We start from the raw sequence: 19,122 nt of genomic DNA, 5'->3' as shown, positions 1-19,122 counted from the left end.
TAGAAACAAACAGCATTGGAAAATAGCTGGATTGTAACTGGCTGCCTAACTATAGTTACATTGTAGTGTATCAGAAACATTAGGATTCCACCTTGTTTTAAAAAGAAGCATCTGTGGAAGCTAACTTCAGAATGAAACTTCAGTTGTTTCTTCCTAATTAACTGCAATAACAAAGCTACCTTCATCTATGGGATGGATGTGAAAAGGGAAGGGGAAACTGAGACTAGAAGGAATTTGTAATCACTCTTGAAACCCTTCGTCATAAGGTCACTGGTCCATTCCCAGTCCATGGTAACTGAGAGCCAGAGTTTCTACCAGGAATTATATTTATACAGTTGGGTGAATGCAAAAGAGGGCATGTATATCCAGTAGTGTGTGAAAAGGTACACATGAATGTAGGCTTCTGCTTTCTGACACAAAATTAGGCCCTCAATATCACTAACCTCCAATGGCATGTCTTTGGTTTACATAGCATGAGTTGCTAATCTCTGAGCTATAGTAGGTTGGCATCCATATTAAAATAATTCCACTGTGTGCCCATTTTGCTGGTCACAAGTGCCTGAAAGTCAGGGCTTCCAGTTTTCGAGAAATTTCTTTTATTTTATTTTTTCATTTTGTTTCAGTTAAAAGCAGACTAAAGCAATCTCTAGGTATCCAGAAACTCCCCAAAATTGCAAGGGGAGCAGGTCACAGGATCCTTGGCTCTAAAGCTGATGTCCCAGCATACTGCCTGAAGTCAGGGACCAGCAGCTTGCATAGTCCCCGGCCCTGGAGCATACTTGCCAGGTGTGTTTGCCCCAAGATGAGGGACACAACAGCTCCCAGCATTCCCAGCCCAAAGCAGGACTCACCAGTAGGAGTTCAAGAAGGTGGAGATCTTTCAAATTAAGTACTGTGGCCTCAACAAACCAGTGTTATTCCATCACTTTTACTTCCTGGTATAAAAAGACTAGCCTAGAACTGAGCAGTCATCAAAACAAACCACCTTCTCAGCTCTAGAAATGGTCCATTCTTCCTGATTTTAGTCACTCTGATGGAGCACTGTGCACTGCACTTCAGATTATTCTTCTGGGGACAGAGGATATCGTTCTACAATACCATCACTCCTTCCTTCAGAAATAGTGCATTTACTTAATGATAAAAAGAGGATGGTTCTGATAAGCATGAGATAAGTAAAATATGGAAAAAAAAATATAAGAAACACTGCCAAAATCTTAGTGCTCTGGATTGCTGCTTCAAAACAAAAATCCTAAGGTGTATATGAATTGAATGAACAGACTGTCTGGCTTAAAGTTCTAAGTAGTGAACTGGAATTTCAAACTTGAAATACATTTTTATTTTCATCCCATATAATAATTACAGCAAGCTTAACAATTTGACCTCATAAGTTATAGAATCCTAGAAAGTTAGGGTTGGAAGGGACCTCAAAAAGTCATCTAGTCCAGCATTTCTCAACCTGTGGGTCGTGACCCAAAAGTGGGTCACAAGAATATATGAAAGGGTCACAAACAAACTTTAAAAATGGATTTTTCTTTGAAAGAGAAAAATGTGGGAAACCAGAAGTTTTCCCTTGTAGGCTGACAGAGTTCCAGCCTGCAAAGGGCTGATTGGGGCCCTCTATGCCCCACACACATCCCCGCCTGCCCCACACATCCTTGCCCTGCCCCACGCACTGGGAGCTGGGGGCTGGGGGCAGGGATCAGTGGGTCGGGAATGAGGGGCACTGGGTTGGGTCTAGCCATTGATGTTTACAAGTAGGTTCTGGTACAAAAAAGTTAAGAACTAATCTAAACTCCTGCTCAAAGCAGGATGATCTCCAACTATATCATCTCAGCCAAGTCACCTGCCGACAGTCACATGCTTAACTCAAACTTTGTGCTTGTCCTTTGTTCTTCTTGTAGGTCAGTCTAACCGTGCATGCACTGCACTTTTGAATTTAGTTAGCCCTTTGATGTGCCTATTTTTGAAACACATTCTGAGATTTATTATGATTACTTGCAGGTAGGTAGAGGCATCTAGCTTACAAGAAGAGAGAGGCTCTGTGGTCCAAGGAGTATGATTCTATATACAATGTTGCTTTTTATTTTGTTAGTGAAACCTGTTCTAAAGGTCACTTCCAGTAAATCAAGTGCTGCCATTATTGACCACTTAAAAGTTATCCCTAAGGTTTTAAGCACAATTCTGCATGCACATTAGCTACAGGCCGCTTCCTATGGCATGCAGCTAACTTTTCTCTGGGAAATTGACACTTTTGAAGGTTTCAGTGTGTTAGAGGACTTTGCTATCAAGGTGATTGCACCACAGTGTTGAGTCGCATTGAACCATCATGTTGCAACATAATGACTTTCCCTGGGTCCTGAAAATACTAGTTTTTGTACAGCACCAATCACTGGGTAGGTGTAGAAACTATGAGAGATGTAACTAGGACAAGATTTCCAGCTGTTTTGCTAAAATTGAATGATCTTGGCAATACCAGGTGTGGGGGGATGGGGTGGACTACCTTGGGTTGGTCCCCCGTATCCCCTAGATGGCCCCTGGAGAAGAGGGGGGATCTGCCGTCCATACCGCGCTTCCGCCGATCTCGCCTACCACGACTTGATGGAATTTTGGGGGGTTTACCCATCTGGGGAAGCGGGCAGTCCGGACGCGGTCCCTCGGCTCTAGAGTCCAGGGGTCCTGAGGGCTCCTCCTCCCCTACACCCTCACCCACTCCTCCGGGATTAGCCACCCTCTGGGTGGCTTCCTACAGGATGCTAGCCCCTGTGGTGGGTAACAGGGCCAAAAGGAACAAAGCAATGTAATGCAAACCCAAACATCTGTGCCCGCTTCTCTGGGGCAGAGGTTATCTCACTCCGCAATGGCCTTCGGCCCCGGTCGGGTGAGGACCTTTGGCCCCTTAGTCTGTCCACCAGTCCCGCAGTGGGGTTTCTTCCTCCCCCTGCAGGACCCTATAAGAGTCCTTACGGTACCCGGCTTGGGCCGGGTGCTGCTGCCTTCTGCGGTCCTGGGGTCGGTGTTCCCCTACCGCCTGCTGCTCGCGCCCCGTGGGAGTGTTGGGGCTTACCTCCACCCCAGCAGGTCCTGCCAAGCGGCCAGACGGCTTGCAGCCGCCTGAGGAGGGTCTTTCCGTCGGCGCTCCTCTTACCAGGACCCTCTGGCTCCGCTGCTGCCGGCTCCACCGCCTCCGGCTCCGCTGCCGCCGGCTCTGCTGCCGCCGGTTCCACTGCTGTCGGCGCCGGCTCTGCTGCCTTCGGCCCCACTGCCACCGGCTCCGCTGCCGCCGGCTCCGCTACCGCCGGCGTTGGCTCCCGTCGGAGCCTCTCCCTTCTCCTGTTTGGGGTTGGGGGGCTCCTTTTATTCCTCCGGGCCGGTCCCGACCCGGATCTATCCAGGTTCCGGAAAGGGGAAGGCTCCCGAGCCCACTTCTGGGTCCGCACCCGGAAGCTAGGCTGGAGCCCGCCGCTTTCCGCTTGGCCCCGGCCCCCCGGGTCTTTGACCCCTTCACACCAGGATAAGCAGGAACTCCTTAGAAGGATTTACACACTTTGGGCAGGCCAAAGACCATAATACTTTTATATTCAAAGCAAAACTAGTGTTATCCTAATTGTTCAACCTTTTTCACCTAATTAGATGCAAGTTCTAACTTGGGGCTTGAGCCTGCAAGGGACTGAGCACCCTCAACAACTTCTTAAGTCAGTCTCAGTTGATGAGAGACTGAAACTATATAGAAACCTAACTCCCAAATTAGTAGGAGGATTTAGGCCTTAGCTTCTTGTAAAATCAGGCTTTAACAGGGCAAGCATCTTCTGTGCTTTCCATTTATCTATGACTAGCAACCTTACATTAACTAGAAAATATATCCCAAGAGTTTATAAGTTATCATTAATAAAAATATATATTTTTGTTTTCCTTTCCTAAATGTTAAAGATATTGAGATGGATTTCCTTCCATGGTTGATGGAAGACGTAGAAAAGACATTGGAGAAGAAGATTTTGGGAAGAACAATGCTTGATTGTAAGTTACAAAGTCATGAAATATAAACTATCTTGCTTAATTCCTTTCAGTGAAAATTAATGGAATAACTGCAGGATTATTATGAAATAAGGCAGCAGATGATTTAATGAGAGTTAAGTGAGAAGGTGGATGATATTTTTGCATTTTCCTTTTTTTAAAAACCTTTTTATTGTTGGAACATTTTCATGCTTACTTTATGCTGCAGTTTTGTAATTGAGGCTCAGCTGAAATAATAGAAACAACAGACCTGATTCAACACCAACCCTCTGCTGGTTGTATTTAGTGTCTGGCAGACCGCTGCCAGATGCTAAATACTACCAGTAGAGGTATGCTTCTGCCAGAAGCATTGGATATATTTAGTAGACATAAAGCATTAATGAATGGTAATTGTTTTTCCTGTTTTAATAACTTTCATTCCTTATTTATTACATGGAAGACAAACTGTAGTCTTTTACTGAATTCTCCTGTTGTGTTTATGCTTCTGTTGCAGGAAAAGAAGCATCTTTTGTTCCTCAATTTGAAAAGCACATAAACTATTTAAGGCCATCTGTTTGTAACAAAAGGCCTCTGATTTCACATGTGTGAATTACCCCAACTGTGTAGTAACTGATCATCCTAAATGAATGAACAAGAAAAGGAAACTATAATCTTTGGCCATAGTTGGCTGAAACTTCAAGCGATCATGAGTTTCTGGTTTTTATTTTAGAATTGAATAAGTATTCTGGAAAAATGTTAACCAGTCAGATATTTCATAGAGGTAACTGCGTGGCACCTCAGCAGTCAGTAAAAGTATCCTTGCTGAGTGACTCCTTAAAGTTAGGAACATTTAAAAAAAACTGAGCTGTATAGGCTGCTATTGAACTGACAGACAAACCTAACGATCAATAGTGATATCAGAAAATAAACACACACTTATGATTAATCCGTATCAGTGTCTGTAGTCCCAGATTAGATTAAATTGATTTTTAAACTCACATAAGATCTTCATTCATATTCCTTATTTTTTCAAATGTCAAAATGATGTTACCTGAGTGTCTATTTCTATTTAGATATCTTTTAAATTTAAGCTTACCTCCATATCTTCTTATATTTTTAGATGATTACAACTGCTCTGTTAGTTATTTTGTTCTAAATTACTTTCATTCAACAGAGTTCTTGAATGGTAATTTCCTTATCTGTTCTTTTTTTAATTATTAAAATGGTCACATCTGAACACTAAACAGGCCCCCCAGAGAGACTGTTACTATGTGATAATTTAATACCGGGCAGGCATGTATATCAGTCATTAATATAATACAGTTTAACTTAATTTAACTTTAGGCCCAGTATGTTCTGGATGCTTTGGGCCACTTTGGACAGCACTAAGTGACTGGAGTGTGCTGACTTGTTAAACAGGCTTACCAATGGCTTGGTCATCCTGCCCTCTTAATTTCCTTACTTATACTAGTTTTTACCCTCCCATTTTACAGGTAAGTAGATCTGTTCTTTTAAGAAACTTCTAAAAATCAGTGCTTTGCAGTTGTTTTGTGGTGAGAAACAATGTGTGAACTGGACCATTTGGGACAAAAAAGGAAGGTCAAATAGAATACGTCATTTCTTATTGGATCCATTCTTAATTAATTTCAACTCAAAAACTAATTAATGGGATTCCTTGCAAGTTCCTAGCAAATTTATTATTTGCTCAAAAAGTTAGTGTTACAGTTCAAAGGAGAATATACTGCATCCTTTGCAACAGTGAGGATGAATCCCTCCTTGAAGTGCAAAACTCAGTTCAGCCTTGATTGTAGAGCTGCAATTTAACAACCATCTTTTATTGGTTCAGTTTTGTTCTGCTGTCACTTCTCCTGTTCTGCTGTTTAGTAACAACTACTTCTCTCATTTCAGCCTTGATTCGTGTGGTGGTTGAAAAGAGGTTGGATGCATTTGATCAGGCAAACACTTCACAGGCAAAAGTTTCTGGACACACAGAAGTTTTTGGTCAGGCAGATCGAGCATCTAGTCAGGTATCATCACGTCAAACCTCTGTTCAGCTAAACATGTCACATCAAACAGAAACTCAGGAGCCTGAAACCAAGTGCTGACCAAACCAAACATCTGGTAATCAGGTATTGACAAATAAACCATGGATCTCAGCAAAGAAAGAGGTATCAATGGCTACCTACAGATATTCCCTTGTCAAAGGATACCAAATAAGTACAGAGGTGTAGCAAGCTCAGTGAGCACCCAGGGTGCAGGGAGAGAGGGTGAGCATATGACAACCACTGGAGACTTGGAGAGGGGAGCAGGGTGTGGATAAATGGAAGGGAAGATTTACTTGCCTGTGCTACTGCTGCTACTCCAGTGGCAGCAGCCCGGCAGCCAGGCTCCCTGCAGCCAATCTTTGTGCCCCATTCACTGTCCCTCCCTCCCAGATACATACATATTGTGTGCAGGGCTGCATCTGTTCTAGCAAAGACCCTCAGTGGAGTCTTTGCCCCACTTGCCCTCCACCTGCAGATACACTGCTTGATTGCAGCACTGTGTTGCCCAGCTCCTATGGTGGGGCAGAAGCAGCAAAGACTCTCAGTGGAGGAGAGAGGGGGATTTTGGTGCCTTCTCATAGTGCCCAGGACTGCTGCCCTGGTTGCAGCTACTGAATAAATATAGCCTAAAACAAATTTTAATGCTAATTTGATGATACAAGAACCCAGGTGTTTTATAGTCTCAAAAAAGAGAAGGCTATGAATGAAGTTGGATTTCCATATAGGCACTACAGAACTGCAGGTCCTTTAACTTGAAAGGTCATCCTGTTTCACACTCCATACTTCATGCTAAGGGGAAGGGAAAGGGTGTTGAAGGTACATGTTTACTGCCACAGACCACACTAGGAAGTACTCCTAAAAAGCATGCCAGGACTGCTTCCTCAATGCTACCACCCAAACCAGATGTTATGTAGCTGTGTTATTGTAACACTGAGAAAGCAAGTTTATTGCTAAGCACCCAGTGCCATGCTAGTTTAGCTATATTACACCCATCTTGGGAGGTAGTCTGTGTGGCACAGCTATGTCATTCCTCATAGCAGCACTGTCATCCTTTCATAGATTCATAGATGTAGGGTCAGAAGGAACCTTGTAGACCGTCTAGTCCGATCCCCTGCTCTGGGCAAGAGAGAAAACTGGGCTCAAATGACCCCAGCTAGGTAAATATCAAGCCTCCTCTTAAAGACCCCCAAGGTAGGAGCCAGCACCACTTCCCTTGGAAGTTGGTTCCAGATCCTAGCCGCCCTGACTGTGAAGTAGTGCCTTCTAATATCTAGTCTAAACCTACTCTCTAACAACTTATGGCCATTATTCTTTGTTACTCCAGGAGGCGCTCGGGGGAACAAGGTCTCCCAATCTCCTCTGGTCCCCCCTACTAAGTTTATAGATGGCCACCAGGACCCCCTCTACCTTCTCTTGCAAAGGCTGAACAGGTTAAGGTCCCATAGCCTCTCCTCGCAGGGTCTGCCCTGCTGTCCCTGGATCATGCGAATGGCCTTCCTTTGGACTCTCTCAGTGCTGTCCACATCCCTCCTGAAGTGCGGCACCCAGAACTGGATGCAATACTCCAGCTGTGGCCTGACCAGTGTCGCATAGAGAGGGAGGATCACCTCCTTGGCCCTGCTTGTGATGCATCTGTGGATGCATGACAAGGTACGGTTAGTCCTACTGACCATGTCCTCGCATTGTCAGCCCATGTTCATCTTGGAGTCAATAATGACTCCAAGATCTCTTTCTGCCACCGTGCTTTCAAGAAGGAAGTTCCCCAGCCTATAGGTATGCTGCTGATTTCTACGGCCTAAGTGCAGCACCCTGCACTTGTCAGTATTGAATCCCATCCTATTTTCATTTGCCCACCCCTGTAACCTGTCCAGGTCCTGCTGTAATCAGTTCTTCCCTTCTAGCGTGCCCACCTCACCCGAAATCTTGGTGTCATCTGCGAATTTAAACAGTGTGCTTTTTCACCCTGTTGTCCAAGCTGCTAATAAAAAAACTGAACAGTGTGAGCTCAAGGACCAGGGGACTCCACTGCCATGGAACTGGGGGACTCCACTGCCCACTTCGCTCCAGGTCGAATATGACCCGTCCACCACCACTCTCTGAGTACGACTCCTCAGCCAATTTGTAATCCATCTGACTGTGTAGGCATCAATGCCACAGTCGCCTAGCTTTTTAATGAGAATGGGGTGGGAGACAGTGTCAGAGGCCTTCCTGAAGTCCAAAAAGACTACATCCACCACGACACCTGCATCCATTGATTCTGTGACTTGGTCGTAGAAGGCAGTCAGGTTGGTCTGACAGGACCTGCCCCTAATGAACCCATGCTGGTTGTCCTTGAGCATCATCCCTGCTGCTGGCCCATCACAGATGTGCTCCTTGATATTCTTCTCAAAGAGCTTCCCCAGGATTGAAGTAAGACTAACGGGCCTATAGTTGCCCAGGTCCTCCCTCTTCCCTTTTTTAAAGATGAGGACCACGTTGGCCTTCTTCCAGTCATCCGGCACCTGGCCATAGCACCATAAAGCCATGCCAGGGGCCCCGCAATAACCCCTGGGGTGAAGAGCATCCGGACCTGCTGGATTTGAACACGTCCAGCCCCTCCAGAAGTTCCCTAACTCAGTCCTCCCTGACTCTAGGCCTGGTGGTGTTTCTCCTGAGTCTGTCCTGAATCTCAGTAGGGGAGTCCCGGTCCCTGCACAAGAAAATGGAGGCAAAGAAAGTGTTAAAGAGGTCTGCTTTCTCCTCTGGTGCAACCACCAGATTGGCAAGCATATTCTGCAGGGGCCCCACATTACCTGGTGACTTCTTCATACTCCCTATGTATTTAAAAAAGGATTTTTTTTTTATCCTTGATCCTTGATGCTAGCCCTTGTTCCGTATCTGCCTTAGCTTTCCTAACAGCCCCTCTACAGACCCAAGCGGTGGAGGTATACTCCTCTTTGGTGATAGCTTCTCCCTTCCGCTGGGTGTACGCCTCCTTTTTGGCAATCAGGCATTCCCAAATGCCCTTGGTGAGCCAGGGGGGCTTTTGGGCACTCTTGCCCCCTTTGCTTCTCATTGGGATTGTCACCCCTTGGGCTCTGAGTATCACCTCCTTAAGGAACAACCACGCATCTTGGGCTCCCAGTTCCCCTACTGTACAGGACCCCAGTGCCTCTCCCACTAATCTCCTCAACTCATTGAAGTTGGCCCTCTTGAAGTCAAGGGCTACTGCGTTGCTGCAGGCCCTTGACACCCTGCACTGGATGGTGAATTCCAGCAAGCAATGATCCCTATCACCCAGGTGGTTGAGGACCCGGAGTCCCCTCACCAGGTCGTTGCCTGTGGCCAGGCCAGCAGGGCATTCCCCCTGGTGGGGCTGCGTACCTTCTGGGTTGAGTGGAGGTCCTGTATTTTGGCAAGGAACCTTCGTGAGTGATCAGACCTGGCTGACTGCTCTTCCCAGCAGATGTCCGGGTAATTTAGATGACCCATGACAACTACATCCCTTGCCTTAAGTGCCTCTGCAAGCTGACCCAAGAATTCCCGGTCCAGCTCTTCCCCTTGGTTGGAAGATCTGTGGTAAACCCCCACCGTTAAGTCCCTTTCTCCACAACCCCCCCTGTATCCTGACCCAGAGCACTTCAGCCTGCCCCTCCTCAGACCCCATTCTGCTGGTTGAGGATGTGTATTGCTCTTTGATGTAGAGCTCCACACCCCCGCCTTTCCTTCCCGTTCTATCCCTCCTGTATAGTCTATAGCCCCTAATGTTAACTGCCCAGTTGTGGGATGAATCCCACCAGCTTTCTGTGAGCCCTACTATGTCCCGGTTTGAACTAGCTATCCGGAGGGCGAGTTCCTCCTGCTTATTCCCCATACTATGAGCATTGGTGTAGAGGCATTTAAGGCCTTGAATTGGTACGTGTGCCACCCCCCAATTCCCACGACTATCTGGACCCCTGGTGCTTACCTGTGTATTCCTTCTGCACATTATCTGTCTTGGTTGGGAGGTGTCCTCAAGTCCTCCTGTGGCCCCATCCCCCGGCAAAGCTAGTTTAATACTGACTTGCCTTAACTGCACATTAATATTCTTAGCAGATGTCATGCTTTACAGAAGCAACCTGCTGATATTTTCAGTCTCAGAATTAGGATCTCTTTATTTTCCTTTTTAAAAAAACATCAACCACCAAATGCAAATACCACATTGAAGTCCGTTCCACTTCGGAGACGCAACATAGCTCTTTATCCTGTTTGTTTTAGCTTCTAAAACATCATATACTCCTCTAAAAACAGAATACCATCAAATAAGTCTCTAGGAATATGCAGGCTGAATTTTAAAATGCTGGGTGTCAAACATTAAGTTTCCATATGCTTCTGATTAGATACACAGTGACATTACTAGAATTCCTAATGTATATGGCAGTCAATTTAATTCTCATTGATAGTTTTTTTCAGGACAGGTAGGGTGCGTCCCCACGAACACACATGTGCAGGGGCACGCATTTCCCACAGGACAAATAGCAGTGGCACATATTTGTGCCTCCCAGGGCAGCAGCGGGTCCTGGCTTGCTGGGGCAGCAGTGGTGCTGCTCAGAGCTTGACCACCAGCCAGGCTCCAGTATGCCACACCAAATTTTTTAGCAGCAGTTTTGTTTTTTTTGACACCAGGACCTCCCAGTGTCAAGAAAACTCACCATGCTGCTAATTTACAGTGCAGTAAATGGGCGCAAGTGTGCCATGTGCCTCAAAAACAGCTTTGAGGTGCCGCAAACTATATGCATGCTTGTGGGGACGTGCACATAGAGAACAAAAAAAATTGTTAAGCTCAGTTTAAACTAGTAAGGAAAAGTTAATCATGTCTGTGTCTCAATGTTTAATGTTTTTGTCATAAATAAAAACATATATGAAAATGTAAGTGCTGTCATATTATTTGATCAGGGATTAGGGACTTATTTATCATATATATACTTTCAAAGGTTAAATTGAATTTACTGTGATTCACCACTAGATGTCAGTGGTACCATTGCAAGCAAAATACATTGTACCTTTTGTTAAAAGTTCTTCTCACATATGCATACTTGCATTCACACCTACTGTTTGTAGCTTCCAAAGCTGTGGGCAGTTGAATCTGCTTGCACATTATTTCAGCATTTGTCATATAGAGTATATATTGAATCTAGGTAAAATCCTTCATATCAAGTTGTGTGAGAGTTTTGCCAGAATCTTCAAGGATTTAGATTATAAATCAACAATGACAGACCGTCCTCCCTAAATATATAGCCCTGGGTGAATAATGTTAAGGGTTGGTATAAGGAACCTTTGTTGGATGTTTGGATGTGTTCCAGTCAGGAAGGAGTGAAGTATCATTTTGATACCCTCAGGTCCAATAGGAAAATCCTATAGATGAATTTTTGGTGAAGTTCTACATTCCCAATCCTAACAAACAAATATGGTTGTAGCAGGAACTGGGGAGGGTGAGGATATAAGGAACATGCTAGGAAGGGCCTAACCACAATTCTGGCCCTTTCCTGTCTGATGTACAAACAAGAGCACTGGATTCCTTATCTACAGAAGTAGTACAGATCAGACTCGTAGAATTCTGGGGAGAGAGTAAAATGCCCTTCAAAAAATGGTACAATGGAGCTGTTCACTAAGATTTCAGAATCAGTGTCTGCCTCTGAAAATGTCTTCTTTTCCTCTCTCCCCCAACCTTACACAGCAGTGGCAGAGGCTTAAAGCCACAGTCTAAGGTCTCACTGAGGTTTTCTTGTTCATTGTGCCATCCTGTTGATTCATTGTTAAACATTCCAGGTACTGATGCCAAATACGCCTGTGCTGCTGCCACAAGTACCTGGCACGTACTGATTGAAGTGCCAACTTTCGGAGTGGAACTGTGCCTCTTAAAACCTTTGCATTCGATTGCAACAGAGCTGCTTAACTATTAACTTTGCCAATGAAAATAGCCCCACCTTGACAAAACTCTGTTCTCTTGCAATTTTCTCAATGGTGCTGTATACAGAGGCCAGCCTGCCAGGCCCAGATCTAAAAGTGAGATCTTAAAAATAAAACGCTAATAGAAAATGCAGTATTATTCATTATGTAATATAAAAGCGTACCCTACGCATTGGGCAGGTAGGCACTTAGAGCTATCCAATAGGAAACACTGGGCACATCAACACAAGATGCTTAACTGCACAGTAGCCTAATAACACTGCACAGTAGCATACCAGGCAAAAAATGTGCTAATATGCTACTGCGCAATAGTATTCAACTACCACGCATTAAGTGTCACTAAAAATCCGTGAGCCAGCACTACTGTGCAGTAGCAGAAGTTCCAGCACATTGATTTAGCACTTGGCTAACCAAGTAGTAAACTTAATGTGCAGTAACCATGGCACATTAATAAACAGGTAGATGTGCCCACTCAGTAGTGAGTCTGAACTCTTCCCCCATTCTGGATCTTAAGGGCCTGAATCAGGTCTACATACTTGGGACCCAGAGCAACTCAGCCTTATCTGAGGGTGATTACATAAATGATTTGTGGCAAGACCCATTGCTCATGTAATGGCCTAATACACCATTGACCCAGGAAGTGAGTTTTAAGCTGCCCTAGCCAAAGCAGATTCATAACCACATCTCCCCCTCCCAGGAGAGGTCTCTAAGCAGTAGGCTATAGAATAGTCTCAATATGGGTACATATCACCCCTCTTAAAGCTAAGCCAAGATTCTTGGAACCTGCAGAAAAATGAGCAAAAGCAAGCCTGACCCCATAGCCTAGAGAGGAGGGCACTCCCCTAGGAGAGTGAAGTCATGGGCTATTGTCCCTCATCTCAGGGTAATTTCTGTTTTTTAAACATTGACTCTTCAATGTGCATAGCTAGTGTAGGGATCAGGGACAAGAATTGCAGATTTCCTGCCACAGGAATGACTACACAATCAGGCTCCTTCTCCCTTGCTCCCCTTATGGCTCTGTGACTTGCATTCTTGCTGTCATTGATCCAGCATCACCAGGAGTAGTGGTTAGGAACCCTCCATACCCAAACTAAGCAATAGCCTGCTAGTTGGGGCAACTCCTGGGAAGTGGTGCATTGTAATCTTCTTAGCCTAAGAAGACTAAGCTTTAAGAGGGGTGTCTTTAAGAGCACTAGTCTTTTCTTCCTGGGCAGAAGGCTGTTTTGCAAAAGATCATAGAATCATAGAAATTTAGGGCTGGAATGGACTTCAGGAGGTCATCTAGTCCAAACCCCTGCTCGAAGGAGGGCTGTCCCCAACTATAATATCCTAACTAAGGTTTGTCTATCTAGGTATTTAAAGTCTCTAAGGATGAAGTTTCCACTACCTCTCTGGGTAACCTGTTCCAGTGCCTTACTACCCTTCTAGTGAGAAAGTTTTTCCTAATATCTAACCTAAACTTTCCTTGCTGCAACTTGAGACCATTGCTCCTTGTTCTGTCATCTGCCACCACTGAGAACAGTCTAGCTCCATCTTCTTTGTAACTACCTTTCAAGTATTTGAGGGCTGTTAATAAATCCTCCCTCCAGATTAAATAAGCCCAGTTCACTCAGCCTGTCATGCTAAATCATGTTCTCTAACCACTTCCATTGCCCACCACTGGACTCTCTCCAACTTGCTCTCATCCTCTCTATAATGAGGGGCCAAAAAGTGGACACAGCAGTTGAGGTATAGTCACTTCCCTCTCTCTACTGGTAACACTCCTGCTAATGCAGCCCAGTATGCCATTAGCCTTCTTCACAAGGGCACAGTGTTGACTCATATTCAACTTATTGTCCACTGTAACCCCCAGGTCATTTTCTGCAAAGCTACTGCTTTGCCAGTCAGTCCCCAGCCTATGCTGGTGCGTGGGATTGTACCGTCCTAAGTGCAGAACTTTACACCTTTCCTTACTGAATCTCAAGAGATTTTTTTGTACTCCAATTCTCCAATTTGTTGAGGTCTCTCTGAATCCTAGCCCTACTCTGCAGCATATCTACTATTCCCCCCACCTTGGTGTCATCTGCAGACTTGGTGAGGGTGTACTCCTTCCCATCTTTGAGATCGTTCATGAAAATATTGAGCAAAACCAGCCGCAGGACCAACCCCTGGGGCTTTCCACTTGATACTGTCTGCCAGCTAGACACCAAGTCATTAATTACTACTCTCTGAGCCCAATGATCCAGCCAGTTTTCTATCCACTTTACAGTCCATTCATCCAACCCATACTTCCTTAACTTGTTTACAAAAATATTGTGGGGGACTGTATCAAAAGCCTTGCTAAAGTCAAAATGTATCACATTCAATGCTCTCCCCACATCCACAGAGCTAGTCATATCATCATAGAAGGTAATCAGGTTGGCCAGGCATGACTTGCCGTTGGTGAATGTTGCTGACTGTTCCTAATCACCTTTTTGTCTTCCAAGTGCTTAGAAATGGATTCCTTGAGGACCTACTCCAAGATTTTAGCAAAGACAGAGGTGAGGCTGACTGATCTGTAATTCCCTGGATCTTCCTTCTTCCCTGTCTTTAAAGATGAGCACTATATTTGCCCTTTTCCAGTCATCCAGGACCTCTTCCAATTGTCAAAAGGTTTCAAAGACAATGGCCAGCAGCTCTGCAATCACATTGGCCAACACCCTCAGCACCCTCATGCTGGTACACATCCAGCTTTTCTAAATAGTCCCTAATCTGTTCTTTCATCACTGTCAGCTGCTCACCTTCCTCCCCAAACTGTGCTGCCAGGTGCAGTAGTCTGGGAGCTGATCTTCCCTGTGAAAACTGAGAAAAAAGGCATTGTGTACTTCAGCCTTTTCCACATCATCTGTTACTAGGTTGCCTCCCCCATTCAGTAAGGGACCCAGATTTTCCCTGATCTTCCTTTTGTTGCTGACTTACATGTAAAAAAACCCTTCTTGTTACCCTTCACATCCCTTGTTGGATTCAAGGCCAATTGTACCTTGGCCTTCCCAGTTTCATCCCTGCATGCCCGAGCAATACTCTTATACTCTTCCCTGGTAGTTTGTCCAAGTTTCCACTTCTTGTAAGCTTCTTTTTCGTGTTTTAGCTCATTGAAGAGTTCCCTGCTAAGCCATGTTGGTCTTCTGCCATACTTGTTAGTCTTCCGGCACATCAGGATGGTTCGTTCATGCCCCCTTAGTAAGGTTTCAAGATGCACACAGATTCTTCTTGCTGTGTTTTTACAAGTTACAGTAGCCATGGGTCTTGTGTTCTTCATTAAACTCAATGCTGGTAGCGTGAGCTAGGCATGTTTTGAAGCACACCTAACAAATCAGAACACTGCTAAGAGTCTGGTGGACTTAATGTGGTTCTCCTGCTCCACTGTGGGTCACACAAGAGCAGCTGTGGCAATTAAAATGCCCGGCTGCTCAAACTGGGGTGCTTTTGTGCATTCTGGAAAGTCCAAGTCTACACGACTAAGGAGCTCTTCAGGGAAAAAATAGGCATTAAATGAATATAGACACCTAAGGATTTTGTGTGCACTGTATTGCTTTTTGAGATTCAGGTCCATCAATTCCACCTGAATCCCATTTAGGTGTCTATTTTACTAACCTGGATTTGGCCCAACATACTTGGACCAACTTGCCTACATGGGAAAATCATACTGGAATGCGTACTGGATTTTAGCTTCCTTTTTTTTTTTAAGTAGCTGAAAATAAGGGATCAATACCATGTCTGTAGTCCGCCATAGTTTTCATTATTACATATTTGAGCACATGCGACTTAACAGATTGCTCAGCTCTATGTACTAGGTTATCTGAGATCAAAACTGACAGCAGAGATGTGGGTAACCTTTCTGTCTGTATTTCAGTAAACTCTCCCCTCATGTTTTAAGGCATCCCCAATAAATCAATGTATAATGTTATGTTTTCCAATTATCTCGAGTTTCTTAAAAGTATTAATGTGAATCTGTTACACATTTGAAGTTAATCAGAGTTTACTATATATATTTCTCTGGACCTTTTTAAAGGACAGAATACTTTCTTCTGGGATCACAAGTCCTGTAATAAAATCCTGGCTTCAACTAAGTCAGTTGGAATTTTACCATTGATTTCAGTGGGTCAGTGATTTCACCCTGTTTTTAGCTTCTGATTTTGATGTAACAAGAATAAGACTTAGAATAAGTCAGCCTTTATCTATCTTTTCCTACATGAAAAAAATGTTAGGACTTTATACATTAAAACTTGTCTAGGGCTTTAAAATTCTTTGCTAGAATTTTCTATGTTAATATACATTTATTTTATTAATCTTATAATATCTTTACAGGGTACTTCCTATAGGTAAGCAGATTGCTGTTGATCATTTGTGAAAAGATCCAAGCAACCAATATTGAACTGACTGTTTGTTTTGGAAATTGCCCCAAGGAGTAAGGAATCAACTAAAAGATTTTTATTTTTGCTCTGTGCTTTCTTTATTATAAAGGAGGACTTCTTCATGATTATACTTGTAAATAGGCTTTGATATTAATCCTTTTCATACTTGAATTACTGTAAAATGAGCTGATGAATTCAACTGGATTCATTTAAATATGTTGGGAACACTGGTTTATAGAAAGGACTTTCTATACCCTTCTGATAAAGAAATCCTAAAGCTGGTATATTACATCTTATCCTCACATAACATTAGAGTTGAAGTCCATTTTGCAATTGTCTAATAAGCAACTGGAATATGAGCTTGCATGCATGTATGTAGAAAACAGAGCAAATTCAGTCAACTCTAAAAGAAGTATTTCTGACATCGGTTAAAACAATGGTATGTTTGAAAAAATACATTATGACAAGAGTTTGCTTGTTTATGTGGTTGTAATGCTAATAAAATATCCAAATACTCCAATAAGGTTGGCCTGGGGCAACTTATTCAACAGTGCTTGTTTTTGTCTCCTACAATTACATATTTTTGAAAAGTTAAATGAAAATTGCAGCCCATACTTTGTTTTTCCTAGGCAATCAGTTATATAGTACAGTAACTTTTCTGCGTCATTAGTGTTTGCAAATATAAGCAAGGATTACATTCAGCAAGCTTGGCATAACTCTTTTGTCTTGCTAGACAAACAGATGTCTACTACTACTAACAGCTCTGTTAACTAAAGCTCCAGATCATTAACATCAACAGTTTCCATCCTATAGTGGTTTGATAATTACAAAGTGAATACAGTGAACAGTCATATCTCCACATGGATGGGATATATTTAAAAATTTGTTTAAAGTAGATTATAATGGTTCTTTCTGAATTTTCGTGGTGTGTAGCTGTTGAGTAGAACAGGAACATATTTGTAACTTCAGCCATCCTGACAGCTACCCTTCTCTGACTGATTGAGACTTCGTTAATTTATCCATTCCCACCAAAAATATTCATATTTGGTTAGAAATATACTTTCTGCATCAGGTGCTGTTAAAATATAAAAGAATATGGATTTTAAAAGTGCATGATCATAGTTTAAATGAATTCATTTAAACAGGTTCTTTACCTTATTTGCCCAGTTCCAGCAGCTATACTCTATCATTCCAGACATCATGCATATAGGCATACATATAGGCACCTGTCTCACACCAAACATTCACAACCAGTAGTGTTAGAGGCCTGCAGTAGCGACTGTTAAGGGATTACCTGTTGGTAAAGGAGCCATTTGATAACGAGATCACTGCCCAGGCTAGAATACCTGGATGGAAACAGACTTTACTTTGTGTGTGGTCTTGTGTAGTAGCGAGGTCATGTGCTTCAGACTGTAAGAAAAAAAAACCTATATTATTATGTAACTGAAGCGCACCAATACATCAGTCTATATTGTATTAGCACTGATAAAAGGAAAATTGACATTATCGGCAGTCGTTTTTTTTTACTGGTGTAGCCGATAATGTCACCAATAAATGCAGCCATGAGTGACTAGTGCCTCCTGAACCTGGGGGTGCACCAGCAGAAGCCACTGATGACAGTGACCCTGTCAGAAGGGGCACCAGCCCTACCGACAGCATCATTGTCAGTCATCAAGGGGGGGCAACAGCCCCATCAGGGGCCTATGAATTCTGTGTGCATGTGCACAGTCGCAGCATGCATGCAGCCAGGAATGCAGCCAGCAGCTTGGAGACTAGTGTCCAACCAGGAAGTCTTTGTGGGGGGAAGGGGCATGGGGGAGGGAAGGAGCATGGGGGAGGCAGCTCAAGGCCCCCACAGTGAGGGAGGGAGGGAGTGGGGTTGGGAGTGGGGCAGGGGCAGGCACCACCCAGCTGGGGCAGGACAGGGCACAGAATGGAGCTGCAGGTAACTCATCCAGAGGCACGTGTGGGGGGGTGGCTGCTCCCCCTGCTGACTACACCCCAGGGGAGTCATGGGGGGCATGTGCCCCCCAGATTTGGGTACGGGGCAAGGGCAGGCTGCTCTCTGCAGGCTTGAGGTGGGGGCAGCTCGAGGCCCCCACAGTGAGGGAGGGAGTGGGGTTGGGACTAGGGCAGGGGCAGGCACCGCCCAGCCAAGGCAGGACAGGGCACAGAACGGAGCTGCATGCAACTCATCCAGGGTCACGCGTTGGGAGGGTGGCTCCCACTGCTGAGTACACCCCAGGAGAGGCATGAGAGGCATCTGCCCCCCAGATTTGGAGTGGGGTGAGGGCAGGCTGCTCACTGCAGGCTTGGGGCCGGGGACTGTGCTTGCTGGCTTCTTCCCAGGAGCAGGAGCTGGACTGGGGTGGCACTCAGGGTGGGTGGGGGTAGGGTGAATAGTGGTGGCTCAGGTAGGGGGTGCTATGGGGAGGGTTACTACCACCCCAAAATTCACCATAGCCCCCTATTCTGAGCTTTTTTACAAGTTATCAGCCCAAGAATTCAGCTGTTTCTGCAAATGAGGCTTCTGACAAGTACACTGTTTTGTCCCTTTAAAAAATTCTGGAAATGACAGTGTAACTAGAGGTGCGCAAGCAGAGCCCCAGCCCTGGGTGCCAACATGGAGGGGGCACCATAATGGCATCCCGCCCCAGAGAGTCTTTGCCACAGGGGCTGCTGCAGCCAGCGTGGAGGGACCCTGTGTTCCCAACAGCAGTCTCCAGAGTGCAATGAGCCTGCACCACAACAAGTGAGACACACTCAGCTCCCCCCCCACCTGCTCC

The 19,122-nt window shown here is 44.7% G+C and overlaps 1 protein-coding gene across 2 annotated transcripts in view; it reads left to right on the top strand.

Annotated features, from left to right (window-relative positions):
- The window catches only part of RSPH3 (radial spoke head 3), a 29,845-nt gene extending 13,002 nt beyond the window's left edge, over nt 1-16,843 (top strand). Inside the window, exons 7-9 of one of the 2 annotated variants that reach the window (XM_090042245.1) lie at nt 3,928-4,014; nt 5,899-6,017; nt 16,290-16,843. In XM_090042245.1, coding sequence (XP_089898371.1) covers nt 3,928-4,014; nt 5,899-6,017; nt 16,290-16,307 — 224 coding nt within the window. In that variant the 3' untranslated portion in view covers nt 16,308-16,843. Of the gene's footprint in view, nt 1-3,927; nt 4,015-5,898; nt 10,927-16,289 lie in introns of those variants that run through there. The other variant, XM_090042238.1, reaches the window with a different exon arrangement.
- Nucleotides 16,844-19,122: the final 2,279 nt, after the last annotated feature.

This window comes from Crocodylus siamensis, chromosome 1 (genome assembly GCF_052110815.1).
Source record: "Crocodylus siamensis isolate JL-2025a chromosome 1, ASM5211081v1, whole genome shotgun sequence".
In the NCBI taxonomy this organism is placed as follows: Eukaryota; Metazoa; Chordata; order Crocodylia; family Crocodylidae; genus Crocodylus; species Crocodylus siamensis.
The sequence above is the reverse complement of the archived record's forward strand: the minus strand, read 5'-3'. Positions and strand labels throughout refer to the sequence as shown.